The 23,538-nt window shown below is 43.8% G+C and overlaps 1 protein-coding gene across 2 annotated transcripts; it reads left to right on the forward strand.

Moving 5' to 3' along the window:
* Positions 1-8,517: 8,517 nt before the first annotated feature.
* Positions 8,518-20,567, forward strand: LOC123155582 (ubiquitin carboxyl-terminal hydrolase 17). Of its 2 annotated transcripts, none has more exons than XM_044573730.1 (11): positions 8,518-9,210; positions 12,146-13,070; positions 13,143-13,225; positions 14,004-14,089; positions 14,176-14,338; positions 17,020-17,140; positions 17,230-17,387; positions 18,379-18,463; positions 18,649-18,861; positions 19,585-19,646; positions 19,754-20,567. In XM_044573730.1, exons 1-11 carry the CDS (start codon positions 8,804-8,806, stop codon positions 20,442-20,444), a joined length of 2,994 nt encoding a protein of 997 aa, XP_044429665.1. In that variant the 5' UTR covers positions 8,518-8,803; the 3' UTR covers positions 20,445-20,567. The 2 variants fall into 2 exon arrangements, with proteins under 2 accessions (XP_044429665.1, XP_044429666.1); XM_044573731.1 differs by lacking the exon at positions 8,518-9,210 and adding an exon at positions 9,293-9,974.
* Positions 20,568-23,538: the final 2,971 nt, after the last annotated feature.

Below are 23,538 nucleotides of genomic sequence, written 5' to 3' on the forward strand. Positions count from 1 at the left end.
TGACCGCCACCTGCCTCGCTCCCACTAGTCTGTATTAATGGCGTGCCCAAGCGGCCACACCCCCCATCCTCATGACACACACAATCCTATCTCTCCGCCCGCATCCTCGACGCCTCTCTCAGTCCTCAAAGTGCACCGGAGCACGACGTGAATATGGAGACAGAGGTTTCCGTCGCCGCCGACGAGGTGGAGAACGAGGCTACCAACAAGCGGAGGCGGGTTGAGAAAGAACCACAAGCGACTCGAGCAGGCCTAGACTTCATCATCAACCTCCCCGATGATATGTTGAGAGTCATCATATCCCTCCTTCCAATCAAATATGGGGCGAGGACAGACGCCCTTTCACGGTGGTGGCGCCCCCTATGGCTCCTCACCCCTGTCAACCTCCTCGGCGCCCACGAGCTCTGCCATGGCTATCGTAAAAGCTTGGATGCGTTCTCCCAGATCCTCGACAGTCACCATGGCCCAATCAGAGGCCTCATCACGGGCAAGTTCCGTTCCAATGGCAAGGATGAAGCCAAGCTTGATGAGTGGTTTTCCGATCCCCCGCCATAGATCAGCTCGAGAAGCTCAGTTTTTATTATGGGCATATGCGCTCGCTGCCAACGACCGCGCTCCGCTTCGCGCCCATGCCGCGCCTCGCCAAGTTCATGAACTGCCATCCCCCCTTAATGACGCACTCGCTCTTTTTCTACCACGACTGAAGCACCTCGAGCTCGTCGTCGTCCGCATCCCAAAGGATGACATGGAGCACCTGCTCCGGGGCTGTACTACACTCGAGTTCCTTCATCTTCAGGCGATGACTTGGTCGAGTACCTTCCACATCACCTCCAGGACTCTATGGACTATTTATGTGTGTTGCTGGTGCTGCAATGAGGGATCACAAAAGGTCGACCACAATATGGTCATTGAGGACACACCTTCACTTGAGAGATTACTTGTAGTTGATCAACAAGGTCCAACAAGAATCAATGTCATTTCTGCGCCGAAATTGACAGTGGTGGGCTACTCGTCTATCAAATAGTACTACTTTCAGGTACAACATTTGCCTTATACCTCTCTTTCTTGATATCAACATTATTTCGAGTTTTGAAGATGTATATTCGCCTGTCATCCAACATAGCTTCACCCAGATTCTGGGCACAGTTAAGGTCTTGGCACTAGAATCTGTCGGCCCCAACCTGGACCAAGTTGTCAGTTGCCTGAGATGCTTTCCGTGCCCGAAGAAGTTATATATCGAGGTGATGTTCCTTTCCTGTTAAATGTTAACCATAAGGGAGTTCAATTTTTTGCACCTTTTCCCAAGTTTACAATGACAATGTACTACGATTTATGAAGGAATTTTGGAGGATTTCAGGACATACACCCGCACCACATATTGATTGCTCGATTCATATGGTTACAATCCACAAGCATTTCTCCTTTGGATTCATCTGTACTAGTTTTCTTAAGGAACTTTTCATCCAATCCAACCTCTTGTGAAGAAGGCTACATGTTTCTAGATTGTAATCAAATGCCCATGTTAATCATGTCAGATCAAAGATTGCACGTTGGTGCATTTTACAAATTCTGCAAACCAAATAGGCGTATGGTAATGTTCAAAACTGCATGTAGGCACTAACACGTTCTCTTCTTTTGCAGATAATAATAGTCCCAGAGGTGGATAATGTTTATAACGACAATCACATCGAATGCATGGATCTGCATCTCTCAAATATTACTTTGAACTCCTACTGAGGGACCTTACCGGAGATTACACTCGCCAGGTTCTTTCTTGCCAGAGCAAAGGTGCTGAGGGTACTAAGGTTGAACACGCATTTAATTAGGAAAGATGAATGGTATGTTGATCAGAGCCGACAGGTACTGCAGAATGGAAGAGGCTCCAAAAAAGCTAAACTTCATTTTGGAAGAGCATATGACAGAGCAATTGAAAGTCATTGTGTCAAACCCATACACGACTTGTCAGCGGCTGATCCCTTTGCAGAAATGTTGATGTTTGCAATGTTTGAATTTGGGCGTTGTAATCTTTGAATTTGAACCTTGAAATATTTATGGTATTTTTTATATAACGTAATTGGGTGTTTAATTTGGTATTGCAATCATGTCATGTTATAAGTATATATATATGTTGTTCTTCTGTACGCAGAGCATAGATGTTCTGCAGACAGAGCATGTCACAACACACACGGACCGCACTAGGTAACCCGTCAATGATGAATTCATCAATCGCAAATAGTTCTTCCGAGTGAACCGTATGCTATACATCGGACACGCCTTCGCCTGGCAGCCCATTTCGTTTGTTCACCCTCATCACAAACAGTTAATTGAACTAAACCGTATGCCCTGAATCGCACACGCAACAAAAATATGAACTGTGTTTGATGCATCCGTCATCGCAAATGTTTTGCACCTTTTTTGTCGGTTCTTTTACACCATCGTCTGCGATTAATGCATCGCACACAGTTTCGTGAAAGGGTCTCTGATCGTAGTGTCGTGTTAGCAGCATCCTGCAGTAGTGCTACTTGTTTGCCATTCAAACTACTCTTACCGTTCTACAAAGAAAATTGCAATTAATGCAAGTAAAGATAGAAATATCAACAATGCATACAAACATTCAAGGGTAATAAAAGAAGAGAAACATGAACTACCTACAAACGAGACTTGATTCTCCCGTTACTATTTGTCATTTGGATGAACTCATTTGCTATCAGAGTTGATGATGCATGGAGTTGTTGATTCAAGGGTACTTGTAGGATCAACCAATATAAAACAAAGGGCATATGATAGACCACATATCTGGAAAAAAAAATTGAATGCTCTATTGCGGATTGGCCGATTAGAGCAATAGGAATTTAAGTATTGAACAAAAAATATCCCAGAATACTGAAATCTGATAAGCAAAAGGTAGGTCCATAGATGCTAAGTTTGGCAAACATGCCTAAGACATAACACCAAATTACCCTACCTGGTAACGCAATAAGCAAAGCAACTTATGCTCCTCTGTTCACAAAAAATTTAAACCCAAGTTCAGAAATAATCAGAAACTAAGTTGCATCTCTACCAACTTCAGATGCCTCTGATAGTTGTGACTTATGACTATGACCAGTCTGTGTTTTGATAAAATATGCAAGCCATATGATTACAACCAAAAAGATGGACACAAACTTGTGATCTTTCTTGTGCGTTAATCAAAATAGATTTATACTGATAGTAGAAAGAGATCTTTTTTATAAAACTAAACTTCAAATGTTTTTTGGGATTGAAAGACAAAGGGAACTAAAACGGAAAACTTCAGGAAAATAACTGAGGACATTCCAATTAGTTGACATTATACTGCAATCTAGTGTTGATGCTCCCTTTGTTGAACCATGAAACAAAAAGATTGTTGCTCTCTCCAAGCAACACTATCTTTAAAATTATGTTCATATAGACATATTGTACATAGTACAATGCATTTTGGATTAGTTTTGTCCAGGTTGAGTGTAGGGACAAAAGGTAGCATAAAAACTGAGTAGAAGAGATATAGTTGTGCAATCATTTTCTATAACAATGATTGTTAGTGTAGGATCAAAAGTATGTCTAGAGGGGGGGGGGTGATTAGACTACTTGACCAAATAAAAACTTAACCTTTTCCCAATTTTAGTTCTTGGTAGTTTTTAGCACTTTAGCACAAGTCAAGCAATCTCAATACAATTCAAGCAAGCATGCAAAGAGTATATGGGCAGCGGAAAGTAAAGCATGCAACTTGCAAGAAAATAAACAGGGGGAGTTTGGAGGGAGCAAACGCAATGTTGACACGGAGATTTTTGGCGTGTTTCCGATAGGTGGTGCTATTGTACATCCACGTTGATGGAGACTTCAACCCACTAAGGGTAACGGTTGCGCGAGTCCACGGAGGGCTCCACCCACGAAGGGTCCACGAAGAAGCAACCTTGTCTATCCCATCATGGTCATCACCCACGAAGGACTTGCCTCACTAGGGTAGATGTTCACGAAGTAGGCGATCTCCTTGCCCTTACAAACTCCTTGGTTCAACTCCATAATCTTGACGGAGGCTCCCAAGTGACACCTAACCAATCCAGGAGACACCACTCTCCAAAAGGTAATAGATGGTGTGTTGTTGATGAACCCCTTGCTCTTGTGCTTCAAATGATAGTCTCCCCAACACTCAACTCTCTCTCACAGATTTGGCTATGGTGAAAAGATGATTTGAGTGGAAAGCAACTTGGAAAAGGCTAGAGATCAAGATTCATATGGTAGGATTGGAATATCTTGGTCTCAACACATGAGTAGGTGGTCCTCTCTCAGAAAATGAGTAGTGGAAGTGTAGGTATGTTCTGATGGCTCTCCTCACGAATGAGGAATGGGTGGAGGGGTATATATAGCCTCCACACAAAATCTAACCGTTACACACAGATTCCTAAACTTGGTGGGACCGAATCAGCAAACTTGGTTAGACCGATCCAGGCAAAAATGTGAACATTAGAGTTTTCGGTGGGACCGATATAGTCAACTCGGTGGGACCGATATGCTAGGGTTAGGGCATAACGTAATCTCAGTGTGACCGATCACATAAACTCGGTGACCGATTTCAGCAATAGGTACACAGAGGGTTGGTCAGGAAAACTCGGTGGGACCAATTCGCTCACTTCGGTGGGACCAAAGTGTTACAAAAAGGAAGCAAGGAGTTTGCAATGCAGACTCGGTGGGACCGATTTGCTCATTTCGGTGAGACCGAAATGTTACAAAAAGGAAACAGAGAGTTTGCAATCCCATCTCGGTGAGACCGAGATCCCTATCGGTGAGAACGAAGTAGCTAGGGTTTGTGGCAGTGGCTATGTCAAATGAAACTCGGTGGCACCGGATAGATCAAATCGGTGGGGCCGAATTTGACTTTTAGGTTTAGGACATATGTGGAAATGAGAAAGTGGTTGAGGGTTTTGGAGCATATCACTAAGCATTTTGAGCAAGTAAGCCATTAAGCAACACCTCATCCCCTTTTAATAGTATTGGCTTTCCTATGTACTGAATGTGATCTTGGATCACTAAAATGAAAATGTAGAGTCTTGAGCTTGTTGCCAATATATGTCCTTTGCATTTTGAGGGGTCCACATCTCTAGTCCATGCCATGCCAATCATTGAACTTTTTGAAATGATCATCTTGAAATAGCATTAGTTCAATGAACTATATGTTGTTAAGAATTACCAAACCACCCAGGGATTAGTTGCACTTTCAGTTAGTCATCTTGTTCTTCACAAAATTCTTCTATTGGATACTTCTATCCCTCTTCTCACAGATTGTGGTGTTCAAATAAGTTGTTATATAGGTTACCGCAGTTCGGTCTTTTCCCTCCGGTGAATATCACATTATCTGTGGTCCATATACCCCTAGAAAACACAATGACATCAGTTAATGGCATACACATGTTAAAAAAAGTGCGAGTATATTTTCACTAACAATACACACAACAACACCAAAATCAGAAGAAAATGGAATTAAGAATATGGCAAGTGAACTTGGCACCCGATAAATTTGACAGGCCAATATATGACCACGGGACTCAAATTTACATAAATGAACTACAACACGCAGAATAACACATGAATATTCAGGCCTTAGTCCTATCTTACCGGTTGATAGCCAGATCACCGGCATAGACCATAGCCAAGATTACACACCTATGCATTATACCACACATCCCGCGCCAGATCTGATCTCTACAACACGGAACCCCAAACGTGTGAGCAAATCGGGCCAAGAGAAAAAAGAATACACACTGAAATGGAAGGGGACCGGGAGACAGGACACAAACCTGGAGGTGGATGCCCATGTGCAGTGGTAGCGCCGCCGCTGGCTGTGGCGCCTTCCCTCACCATCTACTTCTCTAGGCCTCATACATGAAGGAAAGAGAGTGGAGCAGGGTCGGGGTTGCTCCTTCCCCTTGTCTCCGCCCTCCCTCATCTTCTCCGCAGACATCACTGCTGATGCGCTGCTACACACAGAGGAAGAGAGAGCAGCAGCAGCGAGGGCACAACGAGGAGGTAAATATGGGTGACAGACTTCCTTCACCATCCCCACAACTTCAACCCATCGTGATTGGAATTGCTCTTCTCCAGCATGGATCCACCGTCTATGTGCGCCTATAGTGGTGGAGGGGGCGTAGCAGGCAGCGGCGATGCTCCTAGTGAAGGAAATATGCCCTAGAGGCAATAATAAAGTTATTATTTATTTCCTTATACCATGATAAATGTTTATTATTCATGCTAGAATTGTATTAACCAGAAACATAATACATGTGTGAATACATAGACAAACATAGTGTCACTAGTATGCCTCTACTTGACTAGCTCATTGATCAAAGATGGTTGTGTTTCCTAACCATAGACATGAGTTGTCATTTGATTAACGAGATCACATCATTAGGAGAATGATGTGATTGACTTGACCCATTCCGTTAGTTTAGCACTTGATCGTTTAGTATGTTGCTATTGCTTTCTTCATGACTTATACATGTTGCTACAACTATGAGATTATGCAACTCCCGTTTACCAGAGGAACACTTTGTGTGCTACCAAACATCACAACGCAACTGGGTGATTATAAAGGAGTTCTACAGGTGTCTCCGAAGGTACATGTTGAGCTGGCATATTTCGAGATTAGGATTTGTCACTCCGATTGTCGGAGAGGTATCTCTGGGCCCTCTCGGTAATGCACATCACTATAAGCCTTGCAAGCAATGTAGCTAATGCGTTAGTTACGGAATGATGCATTACGTAACGAGTAAAGAGACTGGCCGGTAACGAGATTGAACTAGGTATTAAGATACCGACGATCGAATCTCGGGCAAGTAACATACCGATGACAAAGGGAACAACGTATGTTGTTATGCGGTTTGACCGATAAAGATCTTCGTAGAATATGTAGGAGCCAATATGAGCATCCATATTCCGCTATTGGTTATTGACCGGAGACATGTCTCGGTCATGTCTACATAGTTCTCGAACCCGTAGGGTCCGCACGCTTAAAGTTAGATGACAGTTATATTATGAGTTTATGTGTTTTGATGTACCGAAGATAGTTCGGAGTCCCGAATGTGGTCACGAACATGACGAGGAGTCTCAAAATGGTCGAGACATGAAAATTAATATATTGGACGACTATATTCGGACACCGAAATGGTTCCGGGGGTTATCGGATGTATACCGGAGTACCGGGGGGTTACCGTAACCCCCCGGGGGGATAATGGGCCTCATGGGCCCAAAGTGGAGCAGAGGAGGGGCGACCAGGGCAAGCCGCGCGCCCCCTCCCCCTTTAGTTCGAATAGGACAAGGAGGGGGGGCGGCGCCCCCTTTCCTTCCTCCTCTCTCCCCTTCCTTCCCCTCTCCTACTTAGACAAGGAAAGGAGGGAGTCCTACTCCCGGTGGGAGTAGGACTCCTCCCTGGCACGCCCTCCCTTGGCCGGCCCCCCTGGTCCTTTATATACGGGGGCAGGGGGGCACCTCTAGACATAACAATTGATCTTTGAGATCTATTAGTCGTGTGCGGTGCCCCCCTCCACCATATTCCACCTCGATAATATCGTAGCGGTGCTTAGGCGAAGCACTCATCGGTAGAACATCATCATCGTCACCACGTCGTCGTGCTGACGAAACTCTCCCTCGAAGCTCGGCTGGATCGGAGTTCGAGGGACGTCATCGAGCTGAAGTGTGCTGAACTCGGAGGTGTCGTGCGTTCGGTACTTGATCGGTCGGATCGTGAAGACGTACGACTACATCAACCGCGGTGTGCTAACGCTTCCGCTTACGGTCTATAAGGGTACGTGGACACACTCTCCCCTCTCGTTGCTATGCATCACCATCATCTTGCGTGTGCGTAGGATTTTTTTTGAAATTACTATGTTCCTCAACACCTAGGGTGGAGGCCATGGCGACGAGTAAGGAGCGAGGATGACGGAGGGAAAGTGGACATCGAAGGGAAAGGGGCTAGGGTTGCGCGACGACTAGTGTGGAATAGGTCGACTGGAAGAGAGGGTTGAATTGGTGCGAGCGCGCGGAGCGGATTGGGATAATCATTCGGCACGCGAAAACGGGCAACCCAGCCAACCAGCCGCCTCGCGAGCCCACTCTTCATTGAACAATGATAATAACCGTGAGGTGAAAATCAGTTTTGATCGATGTGAAGATCTAACAGCTCAGACACACTAGAAGTCAGATCCGACGGCCAACGAAGCACCAATCCACGAAGCCCCCTGAAAACAAGTTGGTTAGCAGCCTTATAGATTTAAAATAAATGGCAATATATTAGCAGTTGGCCGTATTATTAACCGTGCCGGGTTGCAGATGCTGCGGGCCCATCTGACTGCGGATACGCGCACGCGAACACAGGGAGCACACGGTACCTTGTGGGGAACCCATTCCTTTCTTGTCTTCCAGGTACCCCGCCGTTAAACTTGCCCCGTGGCCCACTTTTTTCACCTGCCCCCTTCCCGAAGGCGTGGTATTATTCTTCGAGTGCCAAGGTGGAAACGGATGCCGCTACCTTCTCCTTCTCTTCCTCCCTCCCCCTGGTTGCTGCCGTCTCTCCGTCACTTCCAAAGACCAAAACAAAACAAAACCCTGACCGGACGAAAGGGGATTTTTCTTTTGGATTGGAAATCTCCGAGCCCTAATTTCCGACCGATTTGCTCGGGCAAGTGCACAATCGGGCCGCGGATCCATCGTTTGGAGTGGTGGTGGGGGGCGGGTTCGAGATCTATGCGCCTGAGGGGGCTGGGCAGGGAGAGGGGTGGGCTGAGAGGGAGCGATGGCAATGGCGGAGGCGGCAGGGTCGTCGACGGCGGCCACCGCGGTGACGGTGGTGCTGTTTATCGTGGTGCTAGTGGTGGCGCTACTGCTGCGGCAGAGCCTGCGGCGCGCCGCGGAGCGAAGGGAGGAGGTGCGGCGCCTAGCGCGCCTCGCGGCGGAGGAATCCGAGCTGGCGGAGCGGGAGTCGGTGCTCGCCTACTGCTCCGAGCTGTTCCCTGGCGTGCTGCACGCGGCGGATGTGCCGGAGGCGCCGATGTGGGCACCGCAGGAGGTGGTTTCACCGCAGGAGGAAGAGGAGGAGGTCGTGGAGGCGCCAGCGCCGCCACCGGCCGCAGCTGGGGTCTGCGCGGTGTGCTTCAGGTCGACCACGTTTAGGTGCAAACAGTGCAAGGCCGTCAAGTACTGGTGAGTTGGCTCAAACCCTGTTCCTAATCCCCTTTACAATTTGTGTAGTCTCAGCGGGTGATTTGGAATCGAGGGAAGATAGTCTACAATTTGTTAAATCCAGAGTGGAAATGCGCTGTATTTTCTAGAAATTTGGGTGTCAGTAACAATTTTATAGGCTAGTAGATCGACAAGATTTGGATTTTGTCGAATTTGTGTGTGGACAAGATAACTGATTGCCAGGTGAGCTAGGGCGATTTGTGATCACCCATTTAGCATGTCTCTAGGAACTCTGGGTTGATAAAGTTCATCTGGAAGGAAGGCCAGTATAGGATCCTAATGGCTCAGTTATGCTGTCATCATTGCTGGCGCCTCTCCTTGTAAACTTGAACATTTGTTTTTTATCCCTGACTTAAAGATACCTTCCAGTTGGTTCCAGACAATTAATATTAGTATGCTGCCCTTTTTGTTAACCAACATAGGCCACAGAACCTGTCTTAGGCTATTAACCATCCTAGAGATTCACATGCTTCTAGATGAACACTTATTTTTTGAATGTCACAATGTCCTGTTGTCATGGACCTTTCTTTGATTGATATGTTGGGAGATTTGTCCTATGACATAGCCAGAATGTCCCCAAGGGTGAAGCACCGGTGGACGTATTCTTAGATAATGTGGAGCAAAATAAGATGCACATTTGACTCAGTGCATGAGGCTCGATTGATTGGTTCTTTGCATGAGCGCCTGTCCTTTCTCTGCTCGTACAGAAAGGATGCCAATCCTGGGTATGTAGATTTCAACAAGGCCAACACCTTTCTCCCCGTGTTAATCTCTTTTGCTTACCTCGGCATGTGGGTTAGATCAATCAGCCGATGATAATGCTATTTGTTCATATTCATGTTGAGTTCTTAGTGTTTTTGAGAAGAAGATTCATTATTTATCATTCATGTGCAATTGATATCACTGGAAGAAACAAGCCATTGTTGCAAAGACTACTCGTTTTATTTATTGTTTCTGTGCTATTGACAGAAACTAGCCTAAAAAACACGTTTAACCATTATGTGCTGATATGTCATATACAGAATTTTCTATTGGGTTGCAACTTGAGAGTGGAAAAACAGGAAATTGACAATCACTATACTTGTAGTTATAATGTCAGCACACCTTATTGCATTACCACCACATTCATTTCATACAAACAAGCAAATAATGTCTTTATTTCTTCCATGCAACCTGTTACCTGTCTCGATTGAAACAAATAATGAAGACCTGAGGTGCATGCAGCTAAACAAAATTTTGTTAGAACTGCTAGCTCTAGCCATGATACCAATTGTTAGAATCACTAGCTTCTCTAGCTCTCACCTTGGACTCTCTCTAAAGAGATGTGCTTCACACACACAAAGAGCTACTACTAGCGGGAAGGTTTATTAGATATCTCAATTGCCACAAGCTTACCTATTACATATGGGGTGCCTCTCCTTATATAGAGGCTGTAGGGACAGTGATACAGTGACCGTCCTGCTACAGTAACCAACATTGCGGCGGTACAGCTCATAGCTAGTTCATCTACTGCACAACTCATACCCAAGTAGATGACAACTTATATATAGTTAGGATAACTATTGAGTGATGACATATGCCATGCCATCATATTCTTCTTGGCTAAGGTTTCATGGTGTCCCTCAACATCCAACCCAATTTGGCTTCTTCCTTCTAATGCATGCATATCTTTGGTATATATATGACAAGATTAGTCCTAACAAAGGTTCCATATGTTATGTGCATACTGACATTACATAACCTTATTTCTTAATTATACTCCCTCCGTTTGGGTTTATAGGGCTGGATCTTCAGTACCAAGGCACTAACTCGTCTTATAATTGAGTAATGCTTCGACATCCTCTCCAAAGCCTCCGTGCGTTCTCTCTCTGCCAGCCTGCGCCCAATGAAATAGCATGCATGCACAGCTGCCGCAGCCTATTTCTCTCACCTGCCTGCATGCGTTCTCTAACCTCCTTGTATGAACCAATGAATAGCGTGCATGCAGCAGCCTAGTTCTCTCCCTTGCTTGCATGCGCAGCACAATTAAACGCCTGGTCTAACAAATCTGGACGGAGCATGCTGGCCAGCCGGCCTTTTAAACCCGGACGCGCGCGCGGGGGGGGGGGGGGGGGGTTTACCATCTGGCTATGTAATTTGTATTGTCATAAAAAATACCCTTGTGTCCTAAAATTGAATGCGGTTTACTCTACATTCAAGGATTAGATGTATAAGAGTCGCGAGTGCCTATACATACGGTGTTTGGTGGTGAGTAAATGCACCAGCCGACAAGTGATGCTACAATATGCTTTGCACTCAATGTTTTGTGAGCAGCTGTATGGCTGTCAAAGAATTATCTAGAAAGTGCCTCTGTTGACCATATTAGCTCTGTTGGCCGTTTTAGCCCCTATGATAGACGTTTTACTAATCCATTTTTGTTGGGAATAGAAGGATGACTGGTACACCACTGTGCACTTTTAATTTGCTTTCCTAAACCTGAGAACTTCGGTTGTCCAACTGCAGTTGCTATTGGCTGAATTTAGGCATGGCTGGTTACTTTTCCGATGGTATTCTTAGTATTTTTCATCCTGTTCTGAGCATTTTTTATGCACATGTCTTTTTTTGTGAACTTAACAGTATGTTGATATGGACAAATTGACACTTGACTGATTTCCTTTGATTCATTACCAGTGGAACATTTGAATAAGAATCCTAAATGGATATACATGCACATGACTTGGTCTGCTGAATGAAATGTGATGCCTATCTCAGTAAAACCAAGTAATGTTGCATATTGTACATGAATAGTAAACATGCTATGTGTCGAAAATCCTAAACTGCGGTTCAATATTGTGCGTGGTGTACAAAAATTGAACTGTGTTACTTGTTCAACCTTGTGACACCTTCCCCTTTGCAGCTCATTCAAATGCCAGATATCCCACTGGAGAAAAGGTCACAAAGATGAATGCCATCCACCAAGTGCTAATGCTAAGCCAGATGATGGAGCTGCAATTTTGGTTGCAAAGGAAGGAAATGTTGAACACCGAAGAGCTTCTGAAGAGAATGTAGTGGCTGGTGTACAACCAGTGGCTGAAATTAGTGTACCGGTTGTGGCTGAGTCTGAAACTTCTGGCACAAACCATGTTGTGAAGAGCTCAAATGATAAAAGGAAAGATACGCCTTTTGAAGAGGTATCTGCTACCACAGAGATCCCTGAAAAGGGCAATTCTGACAATGTGGTCAAACTTGGTCAAGTTACCCCTCAAGTAGCATCCTTTGACAGTAAAAGGGCAGAATCAAATACCAAATCTACCAATTTTGTTGGAAATAGTTCTTACGTGAAGGACCTAGATGATATATTGGTTCATAAATCTCAAGCTTCTGCACCAAAGATGAGTGGCCTTACCAGTTCCATCCATGAAGATATATATGTTCATTGCAAGGACCATGGTAACGCTGAGGATGCTGATGTTAGTAAGGATTGCTCTCGGATTAATCATATTAGAAAACCTGCAGATAGGAGCTATTCCCAAATGGCTGCAACTGCCGTACCAGCACCCAAAAGTTCTAGGACTTTTCTTCGCGTGGAAGTTGAACCGTGCAAAATAAAAGCTACTGGTGAAAAAAAGTCTGAAGGCTTGAAATTAGTAACGCCAGTATTAGCTGTTGATAGGGTTTCTTCTATCCATGATGGCCGGTCTGTAGCACCTAATCCATCAAAAAGGGCTGATAATCCAACAGATAGAGGAGGTTCAGCAGCAAATAACCTTGCGACATCTTTGAAGAAAATTGTCAGGCAACAAACAACACCAAAAGTTGTGAGGCATTATCCTTCAGAGTTGGTAAATATAACTGAATGGCTCTGTAGTTAGTAATTTATTTTCTTTTATTTGCTACTAAAATCTGCTTTTCAGACACTTTTCCCATATGATGTTTTCATCAAGCTCTACGACAAGGTTGAATTGCGCCCTTTTGGTCTTCATAACCTTGGCAACAGGTAAACATTGAATTACTGTTTCTGGAATGTAACAGTTGGGAGATTAACTGCATGCTTTGTATTTCTGTGAAGTTTGTTGCATAATTTTTTTGTGTAGGCATCTCTAGCTTTTAATCTGTTTGCAACTTAGTTTTTACTTCTGTTGGAGTCTGGTTGACATGAGTAGATCTTATCTGGTTTGTTTCCCTAGGGCCAATCGTTAATTTAATAATCCGTTGCTAAAGATGGACTTATTTCCCACCCACAACAATATATGAAGTGATCAGACAAATATGCTCCAGCATGCTCTGATAGTATTTAATGGAATGATAGTGTTGATCTACTACTTTTTTGTCATGCTGTTGATAGACTTACCTACCAGTACATGGAACTTTAGGCCTCCTTTTTTTCACAGGATAGGAATATCATAGGAATAGGAAAATCATAGGAAGTGAGATGACATATATCTCAATTCCTATAGGGAAAGAGATGTCATTTGATGCATAGGATAGGAATCTTTCAATTGAGTCTAGGCTAATGTTTCTTTTCCTTTGAAATGCGAAGGATTGGTTCCTATCCTACATAGGAATAGGAATCCATTCCTACAAACCGAACGGAGGGAGTATTTCCTACAAAATTCCTATCCTTTATAATTCCTACAAAATTCCTGTAAACCAAAGGAGGTCTTATGTTAAACAAGATGTTGTCGCATTAGTGAGATATTTTGCGTAAGTTGTTATGTCCCCCCCCCCCCCCCCCCCTGTCTTAACATGTTTTTCTTCTTATTTTTCTCTTGCAGCTGCTATGCAAATGTTGTTCTTCAGTGCTTGATGTTTACTCGACCACTTACAACGTATCTTCTGGGAGGGCTTCATTCGAAAAATTGTAAGTGCCTACTAAGTTTCTTATGCCATTCTTTTTCTCCATATTGCACTTGTTTGAGTAACTGCATAGTATCTTGTGTTTTCTAGGTTCCAAAAAGGCATGGTGTTTCATGTGTGAATTTGAAAGACTTATTGTGGAGGGCAAGCAGGGCAAGACTGCTTTATCACCAACTGGGATACTGTCCCATTTGCACGAGATTGGAAGTAGCTTTGGTCCTGGTAAACAAGAAGATGCTCACGAATTCCTTCGGTAAGAAAGCGATCATTACATTTTTTTCATCTATGTTGATTATTTACAGTTGACACTTTCAGAAACTTAAGCTGGAGTTTACAGAGAAGCTATGAATATTTATGTGTCAAGTTTTTCAATATAAGGTTTCCACAATAATTTGGTTCTTAAGTTGAATCTGCCAATGTTATACTTCAAATGACCAATTATGACGTGTTAGTGGATGGTAAATTTACTGACATGCTCTGCGTGACACTTTACTAATGGTGGATGAGCTATTTTGCAATCACAGAAGTTGAATGAGGAGAGGTGTACCAGCATCTCGTCTCTGCGTGTCGTAGGTTGTGGCGATGCTCTACTCCAGACATTGACCAACCCTCATCTTCTATTCACTTACACAAGCTGCGCCTTATGGGCCTAAGTGGTGATGGGCCAGGCCCATACCGGTTCAACACTCACTCCTCAAGATGGGTGGTAGATATCTATCAACTCTGTGTTGTCACATGCAAGTTACAGTCCTTTGTTCCCAGTCCCTTTATCAAGCAATATGCAATTAGCTGCCCAGCGCTGACACAACTGTTTGTTTCTTGCTTCTCCATGACACCAAATTTCTTCCCACAAACACACAATAGCCTGAAGTTGATCTTCTATCATCTGGATCATTCTCATCAGTAGCAAGAGATTCATTTTCAGGATTACCTTAATCAGTAGAGGCTCAGTGAGCAAAGTCTCCATAGGCAGCATCATCTACTTCTCTGCCCTTTGACGTCCCATTGTCCCCTTGAACTGCCATGTGTGCCCTCTGACCACCTGAGTATCCTGAATACCCACTTCTGCCTCTCGCAGTCCTCCCACTTCCCCATCTGCTATTTCCCCTGCCTCTGCCACGATTTGGACGGTTGAACTTCAGGTGGCCTTTCTCCCCACAGGTAAAACAGTCCCTGCTCTCTTTCCACTCCCTGCGCTCAGTGACGGTAAACGTCGAGGCCAGCACAACTCAAGAGATAGCCGCACCTCCTCTTGGGCCATTGCTGCAATAGCCCCATCAATAATAGGCAGGGAAGTTTGATGCAACAGGTAGGCCTTCCTGCCATCAAAGCAACCTTTGAGCCCCTCCAAAAGTTGCAGCACATGCCTGCATGCCATTCACTTGTGCCCTGACTCGATGCTTGGCTGCATAGTTCCAGAGGATCACAATTATCCTGGTCTGCCTACAATGCCTGTATCTCTGCCACATATGCCATCACTGCCATGTCACATTGACGTAGACGACGAATCTTCCCATCAGTTTGAGATATGAGGATGACATTGCCCTTGTCGGAGTACTGGGTGGGCAAAATCTTCCATATCTCAGCAGTACTGGGTGGACAAAATCTTCCATATCTCAGCAGCCTGTTGATAGCCCATCCATGGAGTGTCCAATAGGGGGTACTACCGAGTTCAACAGCCACCCAATAAGCAGAGAGTTGACGACCTTTCACTTCTTTCCCTCCGGACTAGCCTCGCCGCTTGGTTCTTCAATAGTACCCAACAAGTTTCCATCCAACTCCTTGCTCCACAGCCAACATTGCCCTTCGAGACCAGTTCAGATAATTAGTAACCCTCTCTAGCTTGATGTCAGTGGGCAACAGCTCGATCTTCCGAACCACTTCCTGTCGAGGAACGATGGCCCTAAAATTCAAGCCCCCCTCCTTGGAAGTGAGGAACAGTGTGAGCTTCTCGATAGCCTCAGCAAGGCCTTTCGGATTACTCATCTTCCCGACTAGCTGCACACAGTAACAACGTCCCCCTTCTCTCCCCCTGGCGAGTAGCTGTGTGCAGCAGCTATCACTTCCAGCAGAAGCAGCAGCAATTCAGCCCTCAGCAGTTCCAGCCTCCTCCCTCCCCAATCAGCGCACAAGTCTCCAGTAGCAGCAGTACATAGCAGTACGACCTCTGTCTTTCTCTGACCAAGCCGTGCCATCGCCACGTCTCCCGCGCAGCCCCGCCACGCAGCTCGCGCGCCACCTCCGCATCTTCCGCGCTCGCATGCAGCTGCTTGCGGAGATCCCCGCCAGTCGCCGCACAGCCGCGAGACGAGTCTCTACCGCTGAGATGAACCCCGCCGCTGCCTAGGGCTGTCAGGCCTAGGCGTTGCTGGCGTCTGATACCATGTTGAATGAGGAGAGGTGTACCAGCAGCTCGTTTCTGTGTCTAAGTGGTGATGGGCCAGGCCCAAACCGGTTCAACTATAGATTATGTCGACGTCCTTTTAGGGCTCAGTTTGTGAGGCAACAGTGTGGCATACTAGATTAGTTTGGCAATCTTTGTTCAACTGCGCTACTAAAATTTTCAATTAATTTATCTTTTCCTGTTAAACCGAAGGTTAGTTGAAGTCAACACTTTGTATAGTTGTTTGGAATTCATTGTTCAAACCAGGTGCTGGTTGACATTCTTATCAATGAAATATTCTTTGTGTCAAGTAGAAAACCTGATAGGACAGTTACCTAACAATGGCTTTTTCAGTATGTTTAGTTTTGGGGAATGACCTTGTCGAAAGTAAAATACTCCCTCCGTCCCATAATGTAAGACGTTTTTTGACACTACACTAGAGTAAAAAAACGTCTTACATTATGGGACGGAGGGAGTAGTTAATTACTTTTGGCAACTCCTTTCTCCAAGAGTTTTTCTTAATGGCACCACATTAACTGACATGTTTACAGGCACTCAATTGATGCTATGCAATCTGTATGCATCAAGGAAGCCAGAAAAGGTGGCGCTCATTGTTTAGCAGAAGAAACCACACTTGTACAACTAATATTTGGGGGCTATCTGAGATCTAAGGTTCAGCTTAGATTTTATTATTTTTGTATATTCAGTTACCTGAGAACACCCTGTGTCTTATTGATTATTTTACTCTGTTTCTTTCATAGATAAAATGCACAAGGTGTCATATTAGTTCTGAGCAATACGAGCGTATGTTAGATCTTACTGTTGAAATAGATGGTGACATCAGTTCACTCGAGGAAGCACTTCAGCGGTTTACATCTACAGAAGTCTTGGATGGAGATAATAGATACCAGTGCAGCAGGTAATGCCACTTCGGATCTTTAGCCTTCTGTACTGTTCATCCTGTGACCTTTTATCCACCGATCAGAGTCCTTGAGCTATCACTGAAACTATACCAAGCCGGGAGTTGAATTGAGGGTCGAAATACTTTGCCACATCATCTAATCAGGAATTTTATGGAGAAATAGAATCATTACCGCACAGCAGACTTGAACAACAGAAACATAATTGAAAGGGAAATAAAATAAATGGTAGGTATATTTTAAAGTTTGAGAGTGCTAGCCAAGAGTAGGAAAAAAAAGCTGTACATTGCAAGATAACAAAATGGCATGACAATACCAGTTTTTATTTGTACTATAAACATGGTATGGATTTCTCCTGTGGAAAATGTTGGTCGTGTGATTTTATGCCTTTTGCTATGTTGTTTTCTTCTATTATGACTACCTAAGATGGTGTGTGGGGCCATGACATTTGGATGGTTTTCAATGTAGACTGCTTGAGTGCTCTGAATTGTATCAGGCTGTTGTTTTACTCAAAGTTTGAGTGGGTAATTGCTCAATGGATTGGATTGTGAGTTATGAACCAGATATGTTGATATGTTTAAAGCTTCAAACGAAGCATGTAAATATGACAGTATGAAATATTGTAAATTTTCGAGAGAATCTTTTTCCTTCTTGCTGTTGCCTTCTACTGCTAGTTGCTGATTTGAGAATTATACAATATTGCAATTGGAGGATCAATACTTAAGAAATTAGCATGTTACCTTCTTATACCTTAGTGTTGACAATATACCAACTTCCTTTAGGGCCGGCTGAAATAATAAGGTAGGTTGTATAACTCTGATTGGAAACATTGTTCACTTCAATGTTTCTAGAAGTCAGATGTTGTAGCTTATTTTATTCAATTCATTATACTATATAATGAATTATGCAAGGATTGAAATTGTTGCTTCTCTTTAGTCTTGCTTTCTTTTCTCCTAATGCTATTACTCTTAACTTGAACCTGTATGTCAGATGCAATTCCTATGAGCGTGCTAAGAAGAAGTTGACAATATCGGAAGCCCCCAATGTCCTGACTATTGCATTGAAAAGATACCAGGTACCATATAAAATACCATCTTATTGAGGGCTAGACGCCAAACACACTTGCATAGCTCTCTTTTGTGTTGACATTTGAATCGTTGTATTTGGCCTTTTTCTGGAGTTCAATTGTTTTAGTTTTGATCAGGTCTTGCAAATTGAGTTCCTCTAATTTTGTCCCCCCCCCCCTTCTTATTTGTACAGTCTGGCAAGTTTGGGAAGATCAGCAAAGCCATCAGATTCCCAGAGACCCTGAACTTATCTTGCTACATGAACTCAACTGATGACAATTCTCCTGTTTACAGCCTATATGGAATGGTTGTCCATCATGATGTCATGAATGCTGCCTTTTCTGGTCATTACGTATGTTATGTCAAGGACACACATGGGAAGTGGTACAAGATAGATGACAGTCAGGTATACTTGCTCTTTCTGGACATATCAAGACGGGGTTATGCCTGTCTGGACGTTAACAATTTTTGAAATCATTTTTTTGGTAAACATATTTCCATATTTAGTATCTGTTTGTTTTGAATAAACGAGACTGCCGGTGCGGATTTTTGGGACATAGTTCTAGGCGCACCTTATATAACATTTTAATTTTAAAAATTATAAAAAAATCAAACAATTCTGAAACTTTTTTGTGGCTAACTTGGTCGAGTGTTCTACTCATGTATGAAGTTTCGCGAAGAAATGGCTTCGGTACTTATGGGAGAAAAAACACAAAATTGCAATTTCAAAAAACTTGAATAGTAACTTTTATATAGAACCAAGTTTATCCTTTTTCCGCACAGAAGACCACGGAAGTCATCTCTTTGCGAAACTTTACACGTGAATATAACATTATACCATATCCATTACAAAAAAGAACTGGAATTGTTTGACCTTTTTTATATTTTTAAACTTTTTTTTCAATTAGGCTGCGCCTAGACCCAGGTTCCATTTGGTACTTTTTTTTGCCTTATGGGAATAGCAATCAGATTACACCTCTTATCCTAGTGATCGTAGTGTATATTCTTGTAATGCAATAGTGAAAACAAATTATTTGGCTTCAACAGTGACTGCGCCGGTATCGGTGTTGCTTCGGAGTAATCAGATAGCGATCCTGTATTCTGAATAGCTGGTCTTTGCTGTGCGCAGGTCAAACCTGTATCTCTGGAAAATGTAATGTCGAAGTGTGCATATATGCTGCTCTACGCAAGGTGAACACCACCATTCCTCTTCTTTTTTTAGAGATACCAGGAATTTCATGCGCCTTCCCATCAGATTTCTTACCAGTACATTCTGAATCCTCCATTAACCATATCAGGTGTTCACCAAGGGCGCCAAACTCTGTACGACATGCTATGATGGTTAACGACCCATCATATGCGAAGAAGGCCAAGCATAAGCCAAACTTGGAGCAGACACCATTGCAACGGGGTTCCTTGAACAGACACCAAGGTGGTGAGTTGCATAGTGATCACATTACAGATAACCTCACCCGCAGATTTGATGAATTTGGGGACGCACCATATCCAGCGGCAGAATCACCAAGCCCAAGTGAGAGCTCATCGTTGTTCAGCAACTCTGATGCTGGGTCACACAGCACAGTGAGCACAGATAGCAGCGAAAGCACAAGGAACTCAACCAGCACTGATGACTATGAACAGTACTTTTTTGGGAGCTCAGATCAAATGTATCTGGGAGGCCCTAGAGGGGCACATGAGGAAATCGGCTATATGAGCTATTCTCGGTCGAGATCTGCCTTGGGCACCAGCTCATCAGGCCAGGAGGTGGATGAAGAGAGGTCTGTGGAGCAAAGGTTTGAGGTTAGTAGAGGGGGTTGGCTTGAGGGTGGTGAAAGCTCACCCTTGTCGTACACTGACCAAAGTAAGCACCACTTGTTAACAGAACAACATAGGCAGTTTGGTGGTAGTGAGCATGACCCTGGAGAAGCCAGGGGCAGTGTCTTGTTGAGAAGATCGGCTAGAGAAAAGACCGCCCAAACATTTTATTGATGTGGAGGGTTGGGTTGAATAATGTAGCTTCTGTCATTACCTCGTTGCAGTGGAAATATGAAAATGGGCAATTCGTAGAGCGGTTTTCCAGAAATGCAAAGCAGTTTAGTTCTTGTTCTTTGATATCGTCTTTGTAGCAGTTTCTCAGATTACAGTGCGCACACCTGATGAGTGATGACACTGGCTAAATTGATCTGCTGACTTCAGTCGGGCAGATGGATGAATCTGGTCTCCGTGGTAGGCGGCTAGCCAGCAAATTTAGCCACCTGAAATCTGCACCACGAAATACTCTTTGAGCCTTTTTTTGAAACAAAACATCGCCTTGGAAATAACAGTTACATTGTTAATAAGAAAAGTTGCAATATCATTCATAGGTTCCTCAAAACAATCTAGTCACAGAAAATTTAGCTAATCTAGCAATTTTATTTGCTTCCCTATTACAATCAAAACTAATACGTGAAAAATCGCACGCCATAAAATAACAATCATCAAAAACTGTTGTCGACACTCCCGCTGAATGTCCTCCGTTCTTCATTATGTCAACTACTTCCATATCGTCGGTGCTAACAACAAGAAATTACATCTTAGAGTCAACGCTTCTATTGTTAAAGACATCTGCACACCAATTCATCCCCCAGTTCCCGCCATAAAATAACAATCATGTCGACACTCCCGCTGAATGTCCTCCGTTCTTCATTATGTCAACTACTTCCATATTGTCGGTGCTAACAACAAGAGATTACATCTTAGAGTCAACGCTTCTATTGTTAAAGACATCTGCACACCAATTCATCCCCCAGTTCCCGCCAGTAATGAACTTTTCTTTGTCATCTCTAATGTCAGCCCCAGCTGTACCTCTAAGCATGTCCTGATCAAAAGAAGCATCGACATTCAATTTCACAAAACCCTTGGGAGGTCTTACCCATCCCCCTGTTCTGATTGTTGCCCTTGAGGAGTGAGCTTAACATAATTTGCCACTATAGCACAGTCTCCCATCAAGGTTTGGTAAGCATATCGGGACTTTTCCCTGATGAACTAGCGACTGTTTATTCCACAATAAATACCAGGCTGTTATAGCAATCAATTGATGTGCATTCTGGGTGCCTACTGTAGATAGCTCTTTCTCTGGCATAAGAAGTAAAAACTCAAGAACTGCCTCTCCCGCACGATCGATAACACAAGCTTTACTGATGGCCTCATGCAATCCCAGCTTTCTCCAAACTTCTTTCGCCTTCTGACATAGAAACAACACGTGTATTGTATCTTCTGGTCCATTCGAACATGATGGGCAAATGAAAGAAATTTTCATATGTCTATTAGCAAGTGTAACACGATATGGGAGTGTTCCGTGCAAGGTATACGCCATATGAAAAATCTTCACCTTTGTTGGACAAAATAATTTTCAAACCTTTCTTCAAATAGGATTAACATTTGTTTTCCCCATACCATTGTGTAGTTCAATTTCCTCCCATGTTGTTTGTTCCATTCCTCTAAGTAAGCTGGCCGAACCGTGAAACACCCATTCTTTGTGTAATTCCAAGCAATGAAATCCGTCATATTATGCAGAGAGAGGGGGATCACTAGCACCCTTTAAGCATCAACTGGCCACAATGTTTGTCTTACTAAATTATCATCCCAAAAATTGGTGACCGGATTGATAAGGTCAACAACTTGCAACTTTTGATAGCCGGTGCCCTCTTCTAGGCTATTTTTAAAATAATACACATTTTTTTAGTAAATTTGAGAAATATTACACCGTTTTGATTCTTTTCAAAAATAATACAGCTTCAGCTTGTGCGAAGCCGATTGGCTTCTGTCGGCCATGGGGAAGACAATAAGGCCCAGTCGGCCACGGCTAAGCCGATTAGTGGGTGGGCCACCCGACGCACGGTCAGTTGGCCCAGGCCTGCATGCAGTCGGCCACGGCAAAGCCGATAAGTGGCTATATGCATGCAAATGTGTACGTTTACAAAGCCAGGTAGTGCAAATGTAGTTGCAAGCGGAGTCGCTCACGTACACTAGCAAGTTTCAAGCTGATTGCTTGTCATTGCACCCAAGATGACACTGCACACTAGTAAGAGCAACTCGGCGTCCGCTCGACCGCCCGCTCGGTGTCCAACCTGTTTAACATTTGGATCGGCAGTACGTCCAACGTGCTGATCCATATTTGTCGGCGTGGCCGGCCGGGCGTCCTTTTTCAACAAATATGCACAAATTTTGCATTATTTGACAAGCAGACATATAAAAAATAGCATAGTTTCACAACCAAATAAAGCATAGTTTTACAACCAAATGGGATGGGAGGTAGGGGCGGAAAGCTCCGATGCCCGTGCGGCGAGTGGTGGTGGCGGCGGCGAGGTGACGACGTTGGGGGGAGGTGTGTTGGCACCGGCTGCTAGCAGAGGCACCGACAAATGGGCAGCGGCAGACAAACAAAAAATGAACGCGCGTCCGTTTGGGTCGGTGCGTTGGACCGACTTTTCTGTTCGCCATGACCCAAACATGGACAAAATGGGTCGGCGTATTGGAGTTGCTATAATATATTGCAAACTGGACCACTCAGCTGACTTGGGACTCCCATCCAAGCATACGTACAGATAGCGTTGGTTGATCTTGATTAGTACTAAATCATTGATGGCGAGTGTTGTCGCGTCCATCCATTATTCTAATAGAATGATAGTCATTTTCACTCATACATATATAGGCATGAAATATGTATGTTTATTTTATCGATCCTAGAAGGACATGCTACTTATTTCCATAAGTGGCTATTTCTCCATGTTCATACCAGGGTTGTGTGTACCAGCAAATCTAAAACAAAATATTGGAAATCAGAAGTATTTCAGATTACAATGAAGAAAAACCATGTTCCCCCAATCATGGTACAACCAATCCATGATTTATAGCATACGAAAACATGTCTACATATACAAGAACACATCATTTATGTGCACACCAAACAAAAAATACAAATCAAAACACATAAATAGACAAAACCAGAACCCTAAGTATGTGGCACTCACCAAAGCTCCATGAGTAGATATCAAGGTCTTATGAATTGTACTACTATTTTTTTGGGTGGTGTAGAAAGTCC

This window comes from Triticum aestivum, chromosome 7B, assembly GCF_018294505.1.
Source record: "Triticum aestivum cultivar Chinese Spring chromosome 7B, IWGSC CS RefSeq v2.1, whole genome shotgun sequence".
NCBI lineage: Eukaryota > Viridiplantae > Streptophyta > Magnoliopsida > Poales > Poaceae > Triticum > Triticum aestivum.